Here is a 23,520-nt window from a genome sequence, read left to right as displayed (position 1 = left end):
TTCAAACCAAAGATCTTTTCCTTTGCTTTCATGGGAGGAGGTGTCCCCCCCCCCCCCCCCCCCCCGGATGAAATCAAATCAAATCAATTTTATTTATATAGCGCCAAATCACAACAAACAGTTGCCCCAAGGCGCTTTATATTGTAAGGCAAGGCCATACAATAATTACGTAAAAACCCCAACGGTCAAAACGACCCCCTGTGAGCAAGCACTTGGCGACAGTGGGAAGGAAAAACTCCCTTTTAACAGGAAGAAACCTCCAGCAGAACCAGGCTCAGGGAGGGGCAGTCTTCTGCTGGGACTGGTTGGGGCTGAGGGAGAGAACCAGGAAAAAGACATGCTGTGGAGGGGAGCAGAGATCAATCACTAATGATTAAATGCAGAGTGGTGCATACAGAGCAAAAAGAGAAAGAAACACTCAGTGCATCATGGGAACCCCCCAGCAGTCTAAGTCTGTAGCAGCATAACTAAGGGATGGTTCAGGGTCAGCTGATCCAGCCCTAACTACACTCAACAAAAATATAAACGCAACACTTTTAGTTTTGCTCCCATTTTGTATGAGATGAACTCAAAGATCTAAAACTTTTTCCACATACACAATATCACCATTTCCCTCAAATATTGTTCACAAATCAGTCTAAATCTGTGATAGTGAGCACTTCTCCTTTGCTGAGATAATCCATCCCACCTCACAGGTGTGCCATATCAAGATGCTGATTAGACACCATGATTAGTGCACAGGTGTGCCTTAGACTGCCCACAATAAAAGGCCACTCTGAAAGGTGCAGTTTTATCACACAGCACAATGCCACAGATATCGCAAGATTTGAGGGAGCGTGCAATTGGCATGCTGACAGCAGGAATGTCAACCAGAGCTGTTGCTCGTGTATTGAATGTTCATTTCTCTACCATAAGCCGTCTCCAAAGGCGTTTCAGTGAATTTGGCAGTACATCCAACCAGCCTCACAACCGCAGACAACATGTAACCACACCAGCCCAGGACCTCCACATCCAGCATGTTCACCTCCAAGATCGTCTGACACCAGCCACTTGGACAGCTGCTGAAACAATCGGTTTGCATAACCAAAGAATTTCTGCACAAACTGTCAGAAACCGTCTCAGGGAAGCTCATCTGCATGCTTGTTGTCCTCATCGGCATCTCAACCTGACTCCAGTTCATCGTCGTAACCGACTTGAGTGGGCATATGCTCACATTCGCTGGCGTTTGGCACGTTCGATAGGTGTTCTCTTCACAGATGAATCCCGGTTCACACTGTCCAGGGCAGATGGCAGACAGCGTGTGTGGCGTCGTGTGGGTGAGCGGTTTTCTGATGTCAATGTTGTGGATCGAGTGGCCCATGGTGGCAGTGGGGTTATGGTATGGGCAGGCATCTGTTATGGACGAAGAACACAGGTGCATTTTATTGATGGCATTTTGAATGCACAGAGATACCGTGACGAGATCCTGAGGCCCATTGTTGTGCCATACATCCAAGAACATCACCTCATGTTGCAGCAGGATAATGCACGGCCCCATGTTGCAAGGATCTGTACACAATTCTTGGAAGCTGAAAATGTCCCAGTTCTTGCATGGCCGGCATACTCACCGGACATGTCACCCATTGAGCATGTTTGGGATGCTCTGGACCGACGTATACGACAGCGTGTACCAGTTCCTGCCAATATCCAGCAACTTCGCACAGCCATTGAAGAGGAGTGGACCAACATTCCACAGGCCACAATTGACAACCTGATCCACTCTATGCGAAGGAGATGTGTTGCAGTGCATGAGGCAAATGGTGGTCACACCAGATACTGACTGGTATCCCCCCCCCAATAAAACAAAACTGCACCTTTCAGAGTGGCCTTTTATTGTGGACAGTCTAAGGCACACCTGTGCACTAATCATGGTGTCTAATCAGCATCTTGGTATGGCACACCTGTGAGGTGGGATGGATTATCTCAGCAAAGGAGAAGTGCTCACTATCACAGATTTAGACTGATTTGTGAACAATATTTGAGGGAAATGGTGATATTGTGTATGTGGAAAAAGTTTTAGATCTTTGAGTTCATCTCATACAAAATGGGAGCAAAACCAAAAGTGTTGCGTTTATATTTTTGTTGAGTGTATAAGCTTTAGCAAAAAGGAAAGTTTTAAGCCTAATCTTAAAAGTAGAGAGGGTGTCTGTCTCCCTGATCTGAATTGGGAGCTGGTTCCACAGGAGAGGAGCCTGAAAGCTGAAGGCTCTGCCTCCCATTCTACTCTTACAAACCCTAGGAACTACAAGTAAGCCTGCAGTCTGAGAGCGAAGCACTCTATTGGGGTGATATGGTACTATGAGGTCCCTAAGATAAGATGGGACCTGATTATTCAAAACCTTATAAGTAAGAAGAAGAATTTTAAATTCTATTCTAGAATTAACAGGAAGCCAATGAAGAGAGGCCAGTATGGGTGAGATTAGAGGTCATCCATGTCTTTATGTCTGTAAGACAATCCTGCAGTTTAGCTAATTGGTGTGTGTCCTCTGGCTTCATGGATAGATAAAGCTGGGTATCATCTGCGTAACAATGAAAATTTAAGCAATGCCGTCTAATAATACTGCCTAAGGGAAGCATGTATAAAGTGAATAAAATTGGTCCTAGCACAGAACCTTGTGGAACTCCATAATTAACCTTAGCCTGTGAAGAAGATTCCCCATTTACATGAACAAATTGTAATCTATTAGATAAATATGATTCAAACCACCACAGCGCAGTGCCTTTAATACCTATGGCATGCTCTAATCTCTGTAATAAAATTTTATGGTCAACAGTATCAAAAGCAGCACTGAGGTCTAACAGAACAAGCACAGAGATGAGTCCACTGTCTAAGGCCATAAGAAGATCATTTGTAACCTTCACTAATGCTGTTTCTGTACTATGATGAATTCTAAAACCTGACTGAAACTCTTCAAATAGACCATTCCTCTGCAGATGATCAGTTAGCTGTTTTACAACTACCCTTTCAAGAATTTTTGAGAGAAAAGGAAGGTTGGAGATTGGCCTATAATTTGCTAAGATAGCTGGGTCAAGTGATGGCTTTTTAAGTAATGGTTTAATTACTGCCACCTTAAAAGCCTGTGGTACATAGCCAACTGTTTTGAAACAAGGTTCGGTCAGATCGGCACACAGAAATGATCACACAGACTGCATTTTGCTAGAACAAACAGGCGTATATTTATTCCCCACAAAAGCAGTTACATCAAACACAAGTGGTTGCAGCGCATTTTTCTCTCTTACCGTGACGCCTTTAAGGTGGAGAGCCAACACCTTCGGCAGAGTGTGCCTGTCAACCGGCTGGGCGTTCGTACGTAAACCCGCAGCAGACTCTGTCGGAGCATGGCTCTGCCCCCTCTTTTCTAGTGTGTGCGCAAAGGGAGGGTGAGTGGCCATTTCAAACTCCCTGGCGCACATAATTCCTTTAATCAACAGGCATCAAAAAGGTATTTCCTTTTGCAAAAACATAATAACTCCAGCTCTTCACTCCCAGTTCAGAATGACCCCAGCATGCTTCACTCCCAGTCGTTAGTGGCTACAAAAACAAAGTTGTGCAATCAGTGTAATAATAACAAGTACATCATTAGGGTTACTTTAAGACAGGGGCAAAACAACATAATCTTTTCTCCACACACCAACTAATAAAGATTGATTGATCATATTTAAGATCGATGCATTAAATAATGGTAGGGCTTCCTTGAGCAGCCTGGTAGGAATGGGGTCTAATAGACATGTTGATGGTTTGGAGGAAGTAACTAATGAAAATAACTCAGACAGAACAATCGGAGAGAAAGAGTCTAACCAAATACCGGCATCACTGAAAGCAGCCAAAGATAACGATACGTCTTTGGGATGGTTATGAGTAATTTTTTCTCTAATAGTTAAAATTTGATGAGGAGAGGTTCTGTCTTAGCTTGAGGCCATGAAGCGGGTTCTTCAGGCCTGGGCATTTTCAGATTCTGATGTGAAGCAATTATAATGTCATGTAATTCATAATGACCAGAGTTTAACCGATAAAAAGGCAAGGGCTTCCCTTTGAAGAACTTTGAATTACAGTTTTGTTTTTCCTCTGCGAAGCAGTGTTGGACCATCGGGGGACGTCTCCAAGCTTATCTGAAGATCACCAGATGACTTAAGAATTTCTCAACTGAGAGTGGAAGCACAGTCTGTCTCCAGTTGAAAACTCATTTTTTTGTTGAGCTTATTTAATTAGGGCGAATCAAGGCCATGGCGCTGCAATTAGCTGCTCCGCCTGCCCATTCGTCTGGGGCAAAACCCAGACAGCAGACTCACAGCTGCTCCCAGGGCATTGCAGAAGGCCTTCCATATCTGGGAGGTGAAATGGGGCCCCTGGTCTGAAACTGCATCCAATGGAATGCCATGCAGACAGACCAGGAGGTCTGCAGTTTCCCGTGCTGAAAGGAGCTTCGAGAGAGGGATGAAAAGGGTGGCTGTGGAGAAGCAGTGGGTGACTGTGAGGATAATTGTGTGTCCTTTATCAGGAGGAAGTCCAGTGACAAAATCCAAACAAATAATTGCCCAGGGGAGATGGTGAATTGGAAGAGGGTGGAGTAGTCCAGATTGGGGATTGGTGACAGTACCTGCCCTTGACACAAACAGAACAAGACAAACAAACTCCTTGCAATCTCCAGCCATGGAGGACCACCAGAAATGTGTCTTGGCTGTAGACAAAGTGCGATGGATAACAGGGTGACAGGTGAGTTTGGATGAATAATGAAACTGAAGGACCTGAGTTACAGCAGAGGGAGGAACAAATAAACAACCAGACGGACTCCCACCTAGGTCAGCACATTGCTGGTGGGGCTACTGGATCAGACATTCAATGTCCCAGGTGAAGTTACCAAGAATGACAGAAGAGGGAAAGATGGGTTTGGGGTTCATAACGTCTGTGTCTGTGGTAAACTGGTGGGAAAAGACTGGGTTTACCATTCTTGGATCTGGGTCTGTAAGTGATAATGAAATTAAAGCGGACAGAAAATAGGGACCACCTGGCTTGGCAAAGGTTCAGTCTCTTGGCAGCTTGGAAGTGTGCCAGGTTCCTATGATCTGTCCAGACTATAAAAGGGACTGCAGACCCCTCCAGCCACTGCCTCTGTTCCTCCAAAGTCTCCTTAATAGCTAACAGCTCCCTGTTTCCTACATTATAATTTGCATCAGCCGGGGACAGACGGCAAGAGCAAAATGCACAGAGGCACTCCACAACAAACTGGTGGCTGGGATCAGGTTGATTGAGGATGGTATAAGATCTTTTAGATGTGGAAATGCCTGGTTGGCAGCAGGCATCTGGGCAAACTGAGTTTTGGATGAGGTGAGTGTGGTTAATGGAGAGACTACCTGACTGCAGTTATGGATCTCTCTTTAGTTACAGATCTCTTCTTCTTCAGATTTCTCTTCTTCTCTTTGCTCTCTCTTCTGGTGTTAGTTTGGATCTTCCGACTTGCATAGGCTCATCAACAGATGGCTCCAAAGCCCTGGGGAGTGGGGTGAGAAGTCACCACTGGAGGAAGTGGAGAGGAAGACGTGTGTCTGTCCCTTCGGTTTCTCTTCCTACACCGCTCCCTCAACCAATCATTCAACCCCAACCGACAACATGATGAGTCACAGCTTGGAGATACTGCAAGCTCAGCTTTGAGGAGAGGCGAAGATCTGTGACCAACATTATTCCCCTCCCCCCTTCCCATAGGGAAGAGCACTGCTCATGCAGTATTTGCTTTAAGGGTGTTGCTGAAGAAGTGCAGAGAAGGCCAAAAAGCATTAAGCCTCGGTCCCACCGAATAATGAAGGCTGAAGAAGGAGCCACGCATGGGTGTGGGGTGATTATTCGAAGAATGACCCACGTTTTGATCTATCACGTATCCACTGTGAAGGTGCTACTATGTGCCTCTCTGTACCCCGCATCTGCTGCGTAGCAGCCTCTAGTGAGCCACGACCGACCTGTCATTACAGCCTCGAATGGCTCGCATCAGCCACACTAATCCACGTAGTGCCATGATAGCACCATGATAGCGCCATGATAACACCATGTTGGCGCACCTTTAGGCATGAGTTTGGTCCAAACCTCCAGCCCTCCCATACCTGGTCCCTTCAAAGTGTGGGTTTTCAATTCACAGATTCACAGCAGCATTTAAAGATGTCCCTTCTTTTTTTTTAAATGCAGTCCAAAAATAGACACTCCAGCACAGTTCCGCAGTTGTGCGCCAGGCTGCTGTCCACCTGTAATGCACCAGACCAGCTAGACCCAAACCACAGGTTCCTGGAGAGCCGCCTCTGTGCTCCTCGCTGGCTCCGCGGCTCTCTGGCTTTTCTTCTGTGCTTTAAGCACACAAAACTTTATGTTTGTCCATTTATTTCTGCAAAATTGCTCTTTTGTGCATGTGCTGCTGTTGTCCTTTCATGGACAGCCACCTCTGTGCTCTTTCTAAGTGGCTTCCTTTCCATCCGTGGCTTGCTGGCTTTATTTTTTTCTTGGCTTTAAACACAATCATTTTTACAATGTGAATCCACTTTTAACTTTGTGTTCGTCCGTTTATTTCTGCAAAAGTGCTCTTTTGCGCTCGGTTCCATTCTGCATACAGAATGAGGTGGCCGTTTTATTATATACACCTGTGGATCATTTAAAAAAAAAAAAAAAAAAAAAAATATATATATATATATATATATATATATATATATTTCTTTATTTCTTCCGCAGCTTATAAGTTATCATGATACAACTTTTAACTTTGTGTTATGTCTTCAAAATCGGTCTTTTGCGTGCTCTCCACCTGTGTTGCTGCACAGCTCCTGCTCTTAGCTGCTCCACTGGATTTATTATCTTCCATGGCTTTAAACACACATCCACTTTCACGCAGTCACCCAAATTTTAACTTTGTGTTCGTCCAATATTGTCTGAAATATCACTCTTTTGTGAGCTGGCGTTCTGCCTAAATGCTCGTTTGAAGCGTGATGATGAGTCACTGCGTCAGTGCGCACACACAGCGGAGCTCATGTGATCCATTAACAAGATATTAAATCAACATACTTTTACATACAACAGACATCAACATACAGACATACTTTTACAGCAAGGAACTGTTTTATCAAGCTATAAAAAACATTAAAAATAATTACCTTAAGCTGTTCAAAATACATTCCACATGGAGCAGGAAAGAGAGGAAAAAAAAAGCGTCCAGATGAAACAGTCCTCTGATTCTAGAAGAGGTGTTTTCAGCATCCAAGGTTTGGCAGAAAATGATTAATCCACTACAAAATAATTATTTTATATAGAGTCCAGCGCACAGAGCAGGTGGAATTGTGTGCACAAGAGGAGAGCTGTTCCAAAAATAACCTCTCAGGTCCTGCGAAGGTGCCGGGCGCACGGATAATGTACTTTTTGCAGACTCGTAAGCACCACGCAAATGCCTCTAAAGCCTCGGTCCCACCGAGTGAAGAAGGAGTGAAGAAAGAGCCACGCACCCTGTTTTTTTTTTTTTTTTGTTTCGTGAGCTATCGTGGCATTATAGTGGCTCAGAGTAGCTCTTAGAGGCATTATCTTCAGTTAACGAGGCTCCTCTCTGAGCGTGGTGCTAATTTCAAGATGTTCAGAATTTAGCAACAACAGCGTGGCGCAGTTTGTGTTCGAGTTACTGCTACGGCTTAGAGGCATTTGCGTGGTGCTTACGAGTCTGCAAAAAGTCCATTATCCGTGCGCTTGGCACCTTCGCAGGACCTGAGAGGCTATTTTGGAGCAGCTCCTCCTCTTGCGCACACAATTGCACCTAATCTGTGCGTTGGACTCTATATATTTTGTAGTGGATTAATCATTTTCTGCCAAACCTTGGATGTTGAAAACACTTCTAATCACTTCTGGCATCACAGAGGACTGTTTCATCTGGACACTTTTTTCCTCTCTTTCCTGCTCCATGTGGGATGTATTTTGAGCAGCTTAAGGTAATTATTTTCAATGTTTTTTTATAGCTTGATAAAACAGTTCCTTGCTATAAAAGTATGTCTGTATGTTGATGTCTGTTGTATGTAAAAGTGTGTTGATTTAATATCTTGTTAATGGATCACTGTGTGTGCGCACTGAGGCAAGACCTGAGAGGCTATTTTTGGAGTGGGTCTCCTCTTTGCGCACCAAATTCCACCTGCTCTGTGCGCTGGACTCTATATAAAATAATTATTTTGTAGCGGATTAATCATTTTCTGTCAAACCTTTGATGCCAAAAATACCTGTAATCACTTCTGGAATTAATGTATCACATGAGCTCCGCTGTGTGTGCGCACTGAGGCAGTAGTGACTCATCATGCTTCAAACGAGCATTTAGGCAGAACGCCAGGTCACAAAAGAGTGATATTTCAGTCAATATTGGACGAACACAAAGTTAAAATTTGGGTGATTGCGTGAAAGTGGATGTGTGTTTAAAGCCATGGAAGATAATAACTCCAGTGGAGCAGCTAAGAGCAGGAGCTGTGCGGACCGACTTTGAAGACATAACACAAAGTTAAAAGTTGTATCATGGTGACTTGTAAGCTGCGGAAGAAATAAAGAAATATATATATTGAAAATGATCCACAGGTGTATATAATAAAACGGCCACCTCATTCTGTATGCAGAACGGCACCGCGCGCAAAAGAGCGCTTTTGCAGAAATAAACAGACGAACACAAAGTCAAAAGTGGAATCACATTGTAAAAATGATTGTGCTTAAAGCCAGGGAAAAATAAAGCCAGCAAGCCATGGATGGAAAGGAAGCCAGAAAGAGCAGAGAGGCGGCTGTCCATGAAAGGATAACAGCGGCGCATGTGCAAAAGAGCGATTTTGCAGAAATAAACGGACAAACATAAAGTTTTGTGTGTTTAAAGCCGCAAAAAAAAAAAAAAAAAAAAAAAAAGCTAGAGAGCCGCGGAGCCAGCGAGGAGCACAGACGCGGCTCTCCAGGAACCTGTGGTTCGGGTCTAGCTGGTCTGGTGCATTACAGGTGGACTGCAGCCTGGCGCACAGCGCACAACTGCGGAACTGTGATGGAGTGTCTATTTTTGGACTGCCTTAAAAAAAAAGAAGGGACATCTTTAAATGCTGCTGTGAATCTGTGAATTGAAAACCCACACTTTGAAGGGACCAGGTGTGGGAGGGCTGGAGGTTTGGACCAAACTCATGCCTAAACGTGCAACAACATGGCGTTATCATGGCGCTATCATGGCACTACGTGGCTTAGTGTGGCTGATGCGAGCCATTCGAGGCTGTAATAACAGGTCGGTCGTGGCTCACTAGAGGCTGCTAAGCGGCACATGCGGGGTACAGAGAGGCACATAGAGGCACCTTCATAGTGGATACATGTTAAGATGAAAACATGGGTCATTCTTCAAATAATCACCCCACACCCATGCGTGGCTCCTTCTTCAGCCTTCATTATTCGGTGGGACCGAGGCTTAAGCCGTCACCGTAACTCGAACACAAACTGCGCCACGCTGTTGTTGCTAAATTTTGAACATCTTGAAATTAGTGCCACGCTCAGAGAGGAGCCTCGTTAACTGAAGATAATGCCTCTAAGAGCCACTCTGAGCCACTATAATGCCACGATAGCTCACGAAACAAAAAAAACAGGGTGCGTGGCTCCTTCTTCATCCTTCATTATTCGGTGGGACCGCGGCTTTACACTGTGTGTTTGCAGATTTAGAGAAAGCCTACAACTGGATCCTTATAGAGGAGTTGTACTATTGTATGGGGACGTAAGAAACATCTGAGAAGTATATGAGGGTGGGGCAAGATATGTACAAGGACAGTGTGACTATGGTGAGGTGTGAGGCAGGAATAACAGATAGGTTCACGGCTTAAGTATTGTGCACTTTAAACAACACTCAACACCACTGGACTTTTAGCCGTGGTCATGCTTTTTAGTGAAAATGTCAAGACACCACCTCTGTGTCCGACCACTCATTGTTATACCAACATGCCTACATAAGCACAAGTATCATGATTTAGAGGATACAGCTGTTGGCCCCAAAAATGACATCTGGATCATGTGGAAAATAGCAAGGACACTTTGCACCAGGTGGAAGATAAGGGCCTCTGCCGTTGTTTCTATTTGTTTGTCTGATTTGTGTCTCACTCCTTTTCTGTCTCCTTCTTCCCTATTCTTCTGTTCAGGTGTGTTATCGGGTCTCACTCCATCCACTCGATACGTTGTCACTGTAAGTGTCTGCAATCCTGATGGCTGCACTGAGAGCCTTCATCAGGACGGCAGTGAAAATTTAAGAAGACTCCTTACAACCATGGAGGAAGGTATGGCTATTCAGTCCAAGCACTCTGTTTCCAGTGGAGTTATTTTATGCTGCCTTCTGTTTTTCTAAACACTCTGTGAACACATACACACATGTCGCAGGCGTATTGGATGAATGACATACTTATTCTTTCTCTTCAGTGATTTTGATTGCTCATTCTTAAGAAGAGCAAACATGCGGAGAGAGACAGAGAGAAAGAGAGAGAGAGAGCTGAGGATGTAATAAACATGAGTAGGGAAAGGGAGTGGAAGATAGCTGGATTGGGAAGAGACGTAATGAGGAAGGAACTTCCACTGGCTGGAGGAGGAATAGTAAAGCGATGGGGAGGTTATCTGAGAGGTGACGGTAGGAAGGGAAAAAGAGGAGAAGAAAGAATTTTCTTTGCATGTTGGTCAGAGCATTAATCTGTGTTGGACTAGCTGGTCTTGTTGAAGAGATAATGCTACAGACGGGGTCAGTACAGTGGCAGCAAAAATCAATCTGAAATTTTAAAAAAGCACATTACTGTATTGATTCTCACTGAGCACAGAGTTAAAACACTGAACCATCTCAGACAGTGGATTTTTGCACTTTTTCTGTTGCCAGTTCCTATTTTTAATCATATACAAACTCATGAAAATTTCTTTTATGGGTTCTTATGCAGCATAGGTGCAACTATTTATTTATTTATTTTTAGCCAAAGTAACGCTTTCTTTTTCTCTTCAACCAGAAATGTCACATTCTGCATACAAATATCAGTTGATATGTCACTGGCTTTCATGTCCTTACATAAATGATGTTTTTAAATTCTGGTCTTTTTCAGCACCAGAAGCTGTGTCCCCTCCAGCTGCAGCCTCATCCACATCTACGCTTAATGTTACCTGGGAAGCACCAGCAAGGTACCAAACAACATATGTTCAGCTGCTGTTCATTCTTCTCACATCCAAGTTGTGGACGTTGATGTTCATACCAGTCACTTCACGTCAGGAGTTTTTGTCACACTTGATCCACTTTATATAATCTTCAAAGTAATATAGATTAGCAGCAAGTTAGATAATTAATCAGAGTTAATTAAATTTTAATGAAATTTGTATAAAAAGTAATACTCATACAGATACTCGCTCTGAGTGGTGCCGATCATTCACTTGTGTTTTAATGATTCACCACCAGAGCAGACTTATATCATGGTCTTAGACAGAGTTTTCATTCATGGTCCACATTTTAACACTGCAACTTTAACAAGATCACCACTAGAACCAGCATATATCATATGCAAATAATGCATTCAAATCACCATTACTTCCAATTATTTACATTTTTAAGTCCCATTTTGGGAGGGAGCTGAATGGAGTTTAGATCTTTCTGCAAGCCATATTGTTGAGGACAGAAGGTTCTCGAGTTTGAAGTTTTCACATTTGCCTTTCTTCATGCTCTTCCACTTATGAAATCAATGTTCTGACGTGGAAGTGAGACATTTTGGGTGTTTGTAGCATGTACCTATAAACGATGTTCTTTTCTTTACAACATTCTCATGAGACAGTGATGTCTCCTAGCATTGGAGAGTAATGGCCATGTTTTTAGTGCAGTTAAAGCTTTACACACCATTGCCATGTGGCTTGCTTATGGTGTCACAGCCTGTGATAGCATGCAGTGATAGTAAGTGGGATATGACATTCTTGTGATTGATAATGGTTTTTTAATATCAATTGGCTTCATTTTATGTGAGGAGAACCATGAAAATATTTGCCTTGATGTTTAGAGCAGAAAAGAACAAATACATCTGAGTCATTACATCTGACATGAATTGTTGCATTGTTATTCTTGTTGGCAATCTCAGCTACATGGTGAATTCACTATGTAACAAATTTTTATTTTTGTTTTGTTCCTGGGTACACAGTGTGTTTTCTTAACCTGTTATGCCTTAAATAAATAGAAAATAACTGTTATTCCACAGAAACTTTGCTTCTGTGATCAGGACAATGATATTTTGAAATTTGTCTGTTTTCAAGAATATTCTCGATTCACCTTTACTACTACTGAGTAGTCTTCTAGAATATTCTTTAACTGCTAGAACTGTCCAGAATTTTCTAGAAGTTTCCAGAATTATAATAAGAAACTTTTAGAACTTTCTAGAACGTTAAAAAAAATAAAATAAAATCAAAGTTTGTGCTGAATGTAGTAATTTTTCCATAGACTTTAGACATAAGCAGTTGAAATATAACACTTAGAAGCCAGGAACAAAAATTGTGTTACATTGTGTTATTAAAGTATCAGTTTCTTTGTGGGAGTTATGAAGATCTTCTTAATTTTCAGGCTCAGGTGAAGCTATTGTCAGTTTCAATGGGATATCATTTGGGCCAGACACAATTATGTGTTTAGATCGCAAAATCGCAAATATTATCAGTGATCAGACTTATCAGATGCGCTTTGTTCTCTATCACATTGAGAGAAACCAACTGTGGTGGAAGTGGAGAATCCAGTGTGAGCACAAAGCACACTCAGTCATGTGAGTGTTTCCTTCATTAAGAGGTGTAGTGGTCATACCCTGCACTTGTGCCACTCTTGATGTCGAATTCACAATATCAGTAAAAAAAAAAAAAAAAAAAAAAAAGAGAGATGAATAGCATGAATAGATGAAATTAGGTGCACAGACAGGTCACTTGCAACACCATTCAGCAAGTCACATACTTGCCCACCAGCAAGCCAGTACATGGTCCACAATTTAGTTAGTTTAGTTTAGTTAGTTTAGTTTTCATAGAGCTCCAACATGTTTGATGTTTGCTCAAAAAAGCCAAAAAAAAAAAAAAAAGAGTTCAACATGAGATGTTTCCAGGGAGGATGTGTTTCCCGAGGCAATACGATGGGAACAAAATGTGCACATGCAAACACACACAAAGCCAAAGTAGCCTTGCGTTGAACATTTTATAATGTATAAACGTAAAATACAAATACATAAATTCTTATAAATTCACTATAACCTTTGACTATTCTTATAATCCATATCCTGTGAGTCTCAGTTGTGCCGTTTGGACACAGTCGGCAATCACGTTATGTGATTGACTATTTGGGTGTGTGACTTGCATTACTATGGCAAGCAATGTGGATGAGACAGCAGATGATGACTGCAACATGGATACAGAGATCGGATCTGGTCACTCGCCATATAGACTCACCAGCCACTTTATTAGGTACACCTGTTCAGTTGCTTTTAACCCTTAAATGTTCAAGCACATATACATTTTTTTCAAAATTAATTAATTGCTATTTTCTAATGTATCAAGGCTATAATAACACACTTCCATGATTTTTATCAAAATATGATCTTTATTTTCAGTTTTACACTCTGTATCCCCAGAGACACATTGTCCATTTAGGGTATGAATTTAAAATTTTCCAACTTTTAAAATATTTCATTTTTAACTTTGAAAACATATTACAGACCATTAATTAGCTACTCTCTTTCAAATCATGCACACAACGTTTTAAAAAAGTTGGAAAATCTTGAACAATTGATGATGATTCACATTCACACCTGTACTGAGCACCGGAAACTAACTAACATGAATACACAAACAAACTAACGAATGTACAGAAAAGATCTTATTCCTGTTCTAACTTCTTCCCTCTGGAGCTTTTACACTGACAACATCCTTTTGGCAGTGGAAGCTGAGGAAACAGTTGTGAGCATTTTGACCAGTGACAATGCAAAGCCTCACATTGCACTTCTGACACATGATAGAGTTCTGTCCATCCTGACACATCCTGTATTGACATTTCACTGACAGAATAAGGAAGTGGTCAATCCTGTCATATCTCCTATCATCCACAGGCCAGAAGACTTTTGGCTGTTTGATTACTTTTGGTGGTGTATTTTATTTTAAACAACAATGCATAAAATCATCCTAAAAGAACAATATTTTACTAAAGCAAGTCCTACCAAAATATAATAAACATGAAAAATATGAGAACTTACCTTATGACCAGTGTGTTTGTCCACGTAGGCTGCCATTTTTTAATTTGATGGGCATCTATCAATACAGTTTTGAATGCTGGGATGAAGTCACATGACCTGGTACTTGACCCATCATTTAGGTATCAATGCATTTAGGTATCTGGAAGTGGTGAAGATGACTTGCTGAAGTTCAAATCGAGCATCAGAATGGGGAAGAAAGGAGATTTAAGTGACTTTGAAAGTGGCATGGTTGTTGGTGCCAGATGGGCTGCTCTGAGAAAGCTACTAGGCTTTTCACACAAAACTATGTCTAGGGTTTACAGAGAATAGCCCAGAATAGAGAAGATATCCAATGAGTGGCAGACGTGTGGACGAAAATGCCTTGTTGATGACAGAGGTCAGAGAAGAATGGGAAGACTGGTTTATTTGGTCACTGTGTAATGCTATCATGTCAATATGGACCAACATTGATGAGGAATGTTTCCAACACCTTGTTGAATCTATGTCACAAAGAATTGAGGCAGTCCTGGATGCAAAAGGGTGTCCATCCTGGTACCAGCAAGGTGTGCAGTAGTGTTGAGAATAATAGTAGTACTATGTGATTAAAAGATTAATCCAGGTTTTGAGTATATTTCTTATTGTTACATGGGAAACAAGGTACCAGTAGATTCAGTAGATTCTCACAAATCCAACAAGACCAAGCATTCATGATATGCACACTCTTAAGGCTATGAAATTGGGCTATTAGTAAAAAAAAAGTAGAAAAGGGGGTGTTCACAATAATAGTAGCATCTGCTGTTGATGCTACAAACTCAAAACTATTATGTACAAACTGCTTTTTTAGCAATCCTGTGAATCACTAAACTAGTCTTTAGTTGTATAACCACAGTTGTGATTTCTTCACATCTGCGAGGCATTCATTTTGTTGGTTTGGAACCAAGATTTTGCTTGTTTACTAGTGTGCTTGGGGTCATTGTCTTGTTGAAACACCCATTTCAAGGGCATGTCCTCTTCAGCATAAGGCAACATGACCTCTTCAAGTATTTTGACATATCCAACCTGATCCATGATACCTGGTATGCGATATATAGGCCCAACACCATAGTAGGAGAAACATGCCCATATCATGATGCTTGCACCACCATGCTTCACTGTCTTCACTGTGAACTGTGGCTTGAATTCAGAGTTTGGGGGTCGTCTCACAAACTGTCTGCGGCCCTTGGACCCAAAAAGAACAATTTTACTCTCCGTCAGTCCACAAAATGTTCCTCCATTTCTCTTTAGGCCAGTTGATGTGTTCTTTGGCAAATTGTAACCTCTTCTGCACATGTATTTTATTTAACAGAGGGACTTTGCGGGGGATTCTTGCAAATGAATTAGCTTCACACAGGCGTCTTCTAACTGTCACAGCACTTACAGGTAACTCCAGACTGTCTTTGATCATCCTGGAGCTGATCAATGGGTGAGCCTTTGCCATTCTGGTTATTCTTCTATCCATTTTGATGGTTGTTTTCCATTTTCTTCCACACGTCTCTGTTTTTATGTCCATTTTATAGCATTGGAGATCATTGTAGATGAACAGCCTATAATTTTTTTGCACCTGCGTATAAGTTTTCCCCTCTCCAATCAACTTTTTAATCAAACTATGCTGTTCTTCTGAACAAAGTCTTGAACGTCCCATTTTCCTCAGGCTTTCAAAGAGAAAAGCATGTTCAACAGGTGCTGGCTTCATCCTTAAATAGGGGACACCTGATTCACACCTGTTTGTTCCACAAAATTGACGAACTCACTGACTGAATGCCACACTACTATTATTGTGAACACCCCCTTTTCTACTTTCTTTTACTAATAGCCCAATTTCATAGCCTTAAGAGTGTGCATATCATGAATGCTTGGTCTTGTTGGATTTGTGAGAATCTACTGAATCTACTGGTACCTTGTTTCCCATGTAACAATAAGAAATATACTCAAAACCTGGATTAATCTTTTTAGTCACAAAGCACTACTATTATTCTGAACACTACTGTACCTCATAAAGTGGCCTGTGAATGTAAGATATGCAATAAATTCGATTTGACCTGGCAGTCTGAACTGAGCCTCAGCCAATCAGCAACTCTCTCGTCCCACCACCTGAACACAAACATTTAGGAACAACGCAAGCCACAGGGCTGTGACAATAGTATTTATTGTTTGTTATTACAAAACCTGGCTGGAATGAAACAACCCACTCACTCACCCACCCACTCGCCTACAGTTTTTTTCTGTACAAGATCTAAGTAGGTACAAGTGCACAGAAATCTTTAGTGTGCTGCATTTTAACAAACTGATTAATTGCTGCTGTATAATAAGAATAGTGTAAGTAATGGTGGAGTCCATACAAAAATACAAATTTTTTTTTTTTTTTTTTGCTGATTATTATGCTGTATTAATAATGCCTTTATTCATAAATATCAACCTCAAAATGAAAATGCCAAGGAGTATATGACATGATGATGTTGTCCTTATTTTGATTTTTTTTGTTTTTTGTTTTTGTTTTATGTATAGGCCTAATGGAGAGATTACAGAGTACTTCCTGTATCGCAACAAGCAAATGGTCTACCAGGGGAAGAATCGACAGCACATCATCACTGGTAAAGCGAGAGTGAGAACGTGTGTGACTGTGAAGGGACGAGAAGGGGAAGAATGAAGACAAGCGAAGTAGAGTGAGGGATTAGCATTTGAAAGAGACAAGAGCATCTCAGTCCTTACCAAGGGAAACGACCACTAAACACATTTGAAAATGCAGCTGAGAAACAAAGCGCACTAAAACTTATCGCGCATACGTAGACACAAGCTGCTTTGAAGTGTTTCACTAAAGAGACGGCATGAAACATGCATAAAACCGCTGAGGATAGAGTACTGCACAGGACGCAAATAGACATGTGCACAAACGCACATGTATGTAAATGCAAAAGACTCAACTGTAACATATGCAGGCGAGCACAGCAGCATACGGGTTTATAGCCAGATTCACATTGAAGCACAAACAGAGGACGCTTATTTTCTATGACATCTTATGTGAGCAGAAAAGATTTATACTTAGCCAAAACATCAAAATATGTGTGTGGGTGTGTGCGTGGGTGTTAATGAAGGCGTGAGAGCACATATCATCCATGCTGGGTTAATAATGCAGAGTGTCTAATATTCACAGTGATTGGAAGGATTATGGACACAGTAATTATACAGTATATGAAGAATAGATCGTGTCACAAAGAGAGACAGATGGAAAATTTGTTGCAGAGAAAAAGAGAAACAAGATTAAGAAACTGAGCAAAAGAGCAGAAATGTAGGAATTCTGTTGTAGAATAAAAGGGACAGAATTCACGGGTTGTAAGTCAAACGCTGTGTTCCCATTCAGCGGCTGCACTTTTCAGACGCTGTTAATCATCTGCCGTTTACGTCGATGATTAGTGTCACGACTAGGGATGGGTATCGAGAACCGGTTCCATTCGGGTATCGTTAAGAAATGATTCGATCCACCGACATCAATAACCTTTTTACTTAACGATTCCCTTATCGGTCCTTCAGCGTGGCCGTTGTTTTTGGGGGTGTTTGTCAGGAAAATTATAATTTCTCTAGATTGATTACAGACCCTGCAGCGGGTCTGTAATCAACTTTTCTGCAGCGTGGCTTTGCTTTGAACCTTGAACCAATCAAAGCAATGATTCACAGATCGAAGCAGTGCTTCGATCATTGCATCGTTGATTCATTTTTTTCTTTCGCTTATCTTAATTTTCCCCCGCTAAAACCCTAAAGAGCATATGGCTGTGAGTATTATTTAGCTTTTTATGTTAAACCGACCTGTTATGGTCTTCTGAAACAGTTGATAGATGTATTTTACAACTTAAAAACGAGACTGATGCTAACACGTTAGCATGTCTATGGCATTTTCAATGTTAAAGTTAGCATTAAGCAGTTGCAGCTGTCAAGCATTTGTTGTCGTAAAAGAGTCAAATGTATTACAAATTGTAATATTTTTTAAATTTATTTTTGTTTATATATTAATCATCTAATGATTAGTTATTATATACCATTTTAGAGAAAGAGACAAAAAGAACCTGATTAGAAACACAACAGAAAATATAAAACTAACTAACAATGAACATACATAAATATATGAATACATACAGAAATAAATAAGTGTTTCCTGTGAACACCTAGTGACTCTTACACCTCCATTTCATTCCTGTCTTATTTAAGTTTAATGACAGTTTTTTTTCGGTCAAACCATATTTTCAATTTGTTCATTTCTTCAGTGATTTCCTCCAGAACTATCTACAAGCTAGAAAACTGCTGCATCCTTGTAAGAGCAGAATACAACTGGAATGAATTTGAATAAGGAAAGTTTTTTTTTTTTTTTTTTCCTCACCAAAATGGATGCTGCACTCACTGCAGTTTGTTGTCTGGAATAGTCCAAGATTGCATTTCAGAGCTTCTAGAATTCAAACATTTTCGTGCACATGGTGTTGGGGGGTAATTTTGGGTTTCAGCTTTTTTTTGTTTTTCACCACTTTCATCCCTGAATAAGTCAATCATGAGTCACTTTTGTGCGGATTAAAGTTACTAACTGAGACTCCTGTCTTGTTGTGAGAAAGAAACGAGAATCGTCCTCTGTTCTGTTCACACAGCTCCAAACACCGCGCGGCTCTCTGCTGAGTCAGGTTAGAACGATAGAGAGTCCAGTCAAAATTAATAACTTCAAAGCAAAATACCGTTTTGTTTATTTTTATTTATGTCCAGAGATCAAGGATACAGTGACCAATTTCATATTTATTTACTTTAAGACTCAATGAAATACATAGAAAACCTATAAAGCCTACTTTTAGTACAAAATTCACAAGCGGTATCGACAAGGAATCGGATCGATAAGCAGAATCGATAATGGCATCGATATCGATAAAACCTTATCAATACCCATCCCTAGTCACGACTAGGCTGTCCCATTTCAAAGGCTGCATGTGAAGTGCCCTAAGTTTGCAGCTTTCTTTTCCCCACAAATGAAGGATACAGCAGGTGGATCCCTCACAGCCCAAACAATCCCTTGAATCATTGCACATTTTTTTTTCCAACACAAAATGGTTGGTAAATTAAAAATAAAAACTGTAAATAAGTCATATTTGTAAGCAAAGCATGAATAAATGCTTAAAAATGATAACTACACCACAAGTTACATCTACTGCGCTAGCTTTGTGCATGCAACTGTCAAGTTTGCCAGGTGACAGGAGGTAGGGGCGAAATATGGGCTAGACTTGTCTCAATTCAGAATGGTTTGTTTCAGCCTCCACTGTGTCTGAAGGGCAGAAGCCTGAAAGGTTTTGTAATACACAGCACTTAGAAGGATGCAGACTCTGAATTGGGACACAGTCACAGTGACAGTACTTCATCATTCAAACACAAAACAATGCAAACTCTAGTTTGGCATCTCTTTGACAGTGCCAAATCCTAGGTTGGCAACAGTGATGATTTAAAAAGGTGAATGCGGTCATGCATGTTTTCAAAAAACAAACAATGGCACCGGAATGGCACAATATAAATATTATGTTTACTGCTTGAAAAATCAGGAAATGCCCTTTCACTCTCTAAACCGCAAAACTCCCCAGCGAGTTTGGAACGCAGATTGCCTTTTAAAAATGTCAAAATTAAAGTTTATCAATGCTAGAAACTATAAAAAAACAAATTATTGACAGATTTTCACATTTCAACTAAATGATCTCATCAGGAAAACTAACAAATCTTAACATAAACCAGTGATATCTTCTCATAAACATGAGGTGCTCAGAAATGCAAAAACTAAATTAAAATGATGTGCTCATTATGTGTTGGTTTTAACAAATACTTTTTTTTAGAAAAATATATATATATTTTTCTGATAAATGTGTTACTTTTACCATTGAGAGGATATATCACATACAAAAATATATATTAATGATTTCCCAAAGACTAGGATCACACAGGTTCACCATCACGAACCTCCCCACTAGCTACAACCCCTGGCAAAAGGAGTACGACCGGGTCCCTTGAGGTGTCCTGGGGGGTGGAGGCGGTGTATGAGGGAACCGGAATCGCTACATCACGTCATCACGTGACCACAGTAGTAGCTGTGTCCACATTGTCGGCATCACATTGGACGTGTTGCTGCTGGGTGTTGGACTCCACCAGAGTGGCCCCTTGTCACCAACAAGATGCAGTCAGGGACCGAAGCCTGTCCAGTTTGGTGACCTCAGTGTTGCAGCTTTGCTTTTTGTGGATGATGTTTTTCTTTTGGCTTCATAAGGCAATGACCTCCAATGCACACTGAGCACGTTTAAGGATGAGTGTGAAGAGAGTGGGATGAAAATCAGTACCTCCAAATCCGAGAACATGGTCCTTTGTCGGAAAAGAGTAGATTGTCCGCTCTGGGTCAGGGCAGAGCTGTTGCTCTAAAGATTAGGGGGATTATGTACATGGGTGTGAACAATATATTTGAGTATAAGCAAAATTTAACGTGCATATTTTTTGGCCAAATCCCAAAAAGTCATCACTGGCAGATCCCAGGGAGTATGCTCACCCACGCTTTTCTTGAAAGTTTACCTCCAGGCACTGTGTTTCATTTGGTTAAAACAAAGACAGGGTGTGACAAACATGGCTGACTTAAGCTGCTCTCTGTTACATCAGAATCATCACATGGCTCACGTTGAAGAATCAAAAAATTTTATACCTTTTTTATAATGATAATTTGCCTCCAGCAACACAGCTCTCTGGTGTGAAACAGGTTTGAGAGATGCCTTATATCACTCAGATGGTGAGGGATCATTTCTTCTGACATCTTTCTTTCTGACGCCTTCCATTGAAAGCACTGAATGATAACTTCAGTGCTGGACAGTGAGCTATTTAACCTGATGTTTTTAGCATTGTGTTGTTGTCAGCTGTCCACTGGTAAGATAAAAGTAAGTAAATTAAGTAGCACCTGGCCAAATCACTTCCAAAAAACAGTTACTCCACAGAATGATAGTTTGTATGAGGGAAAGCCATAATCAAAGGGTTGCAGATGCACCAAAATGGTCATTGATTTCCAAAATAATGGATATTTAGCATTGTTTTTTGTTATTTCATCTGCACTATTTTTCATTGCGTTAAGCAAAATATTTTTGGCCTTACAGGAGGCTCCTGTCCCCCATAATACTATAGGGGAATCACTGATTTTGTGCACTTGAAAAATTGCTAAACATGTAGATTCCATATGTTTTTTTGTTTGTTTGTTTGTTTGTAAAATAATAAAGAAATTTAAGCCTACTTTTTTGCTTATGTTATTATGTACATTGTAACTGTGTAATACTGTACAAAACACTTTTTTAAAGATGTATTTAATTTTAGCCATTATTGTGCTGTTTCCATAAAGGAGCAGGACTTAAACTTAAAAAATGAGCCCACACTGAGTGAAAATATAACAAGATTGCAAAAAAGTAAAGAAAAATAAAGGCTGAAACTGTTTGGGTCTCATATGGTAAAATTGTGCCATTTTAAACCCTACACTTACACCGCATTGGAGTGTGATTTCAGGTTTGGGATTGTGACGGAGTTCAGTGTTTTGAATGAATGTACTTTGTGTGTCTATGTTTCAGGGCTCGATGTGTATTCCACCCATGTGTTGGTAGTAAGTGCGTGTACTTCAGCAGGCTGCACCAACAGTTCCCAGGTTACTGCGCTGACCTCTCAGCTTCCTCCTGGGCCTCTACAACCACCGACTCTTACTTTGCTGGATTCCCGCACTATTCTAGTGGAGTAAGCACATAGACGCACAACCTGGCTTTACTGAATAATACAAATACGAACACTGTCATAACTCGCATCAGTAAACAATATGCAGGAGAACATTACGGCTCCATTACCATTCTGTCATGGACCCACAGCTGATACAGTGTCACATAATACCCAATACAGATCTCTGTGGCCTAGATAGACAGTAATCCTGAACAAATAAAAAAAGTGAAGAAAAGGACAGCCCAATTGTAGTATAAATATATCTTTGTGAGTTTTCCATAGCATATGGAAGTACATAGACAACTTTATTCTACATATAATAAGTATTACATAATCACTACTGCAGGCAGTTTGACGTGGAACAGAGAAAGATTGTCACAGAAAAAACAAACAAACCATCATATTAGTTTCTCCAATAAAATGTGGGCTCTGAAAATAGAGACTTCAATTTCTCCATGCTAAATATAATATTTTCTTGAACCATTTGAATTATCCTGACAGTTTGCACTTCAAATATTATGACACACAAAAATGTCACTGTCCAAATACATATGGAGATGACTAAATGCTTCACTTGATTTTCAGTTACATGGGCCATGTTTCAAAAATTCTGATAGTAAATTTATGTGTATACAGTAACTGTCAGCAAAATAAATCTTAGCCTGTGTGGTTTTTAGAGAAGATGGAGAGTCCATAGCTGCAGGACAGTACGGTGCTGCGGGGCTCATCACCAGTGACATGTAACTTTAAAAACAGCAAAAACAATAGAACAGTGTTTTAAAGCTCAAGCGTCTCCATTACGCCGACTACAATTTTAGCAGTTTGCGATGTCAAGTAAGTAGTGTTTTTACATCTTATGCAGATGTTAACCACTGTCAGCATGTTAGCTGATGAGCCAGCTATAATTAGCTATTTTTCAACTGTTACCTAAGCATATGAATTTTTCACATTATTAACAAACATACCAAAAGAGAGTTAGAGTAAGACATTAGTAGCTTTCTCTACAGTTAAGAAATACACACACTCATCTTCAACCGCTTAGTCCAATCAAGGGTCACGGGGGGCTGCAGCCTATCCCAGCAATCATAGAGCGCGAGGCGGGGTACAACTCAGGACAGGACGCCAGTCTGTCGCAGCAGTTAAGAAATAGTTGGCAACAAAACTTACAAAGAATTCAATTCAATTTATTTAGATAGCACCAAATCACAACAAAGCTGCCCCAAGGTGCTTCATACGGTTATGGTCTAACCTTACCACCCCCCTGAGCAAGCACATAGGTGGCAGTAGTAAGGAAAAACTCCCTCTGGTGTTTTTCAGGAAGAAACCTCAAGCAGCAAGTTTCGAGCAGCAGCATTTTGAACTAGGTAGAGACCTCTAATGCTGGGCTGCAGTAAGCCAGAGAATAGGACATTGCAGTAATCCAATTAAATAGATTGGAAAAAGAAATCCAATAGAAGCAAAATAAGGTATGAATCAGAGTCTGTGTGTCAG

The 23,520-nt window shown here is 40.8% G+C and overlaps 1 protein-coding gene across 1 annotated transcript in view; it reads left to right on the top strand.

Moving 5' to 3' along the window:
* The window catches only part of ush2a (Usher syndrome 2A (autosomal recessive, mild)), a 1,147,097-nt gene that overhangs the window by 515,334 nt on the left and 608,243 nt on the right, over positions 1-23,520 (top strand). Inside the window, 4 exon segments of the mRNA XM_034188044.1 lie at positions 10,186-10,320; positions 11,122-11,197; positions 16,795-16,880; positions 21,891-22,050. Coding sequence (XP_034043935.1) covers positions 10,186-10,320; positions 11,122-11,197; positions 16,795-16,880; positions 21,891-22,050 — 457 coding nt within the window.

This window comes from Thalassophryne amazonica, chromosome 2, assembly GCF_902500255.1.
Source record: "Thalassophryne amazonica chromosome 2, fThaAma1.1, whole genome shotgun sequence".
In the NCBI taxonomy this organism is placed as follows: Eukaryota; Metazoa; Chordata; class Actinopteri; order Batrachoidiformes; family Batrachoididae; genus Thalassophryne; species Thalassophryne amazonica.
This window is presented reverse-complemented; position numbering and strand designations above follow the sequence as displayed.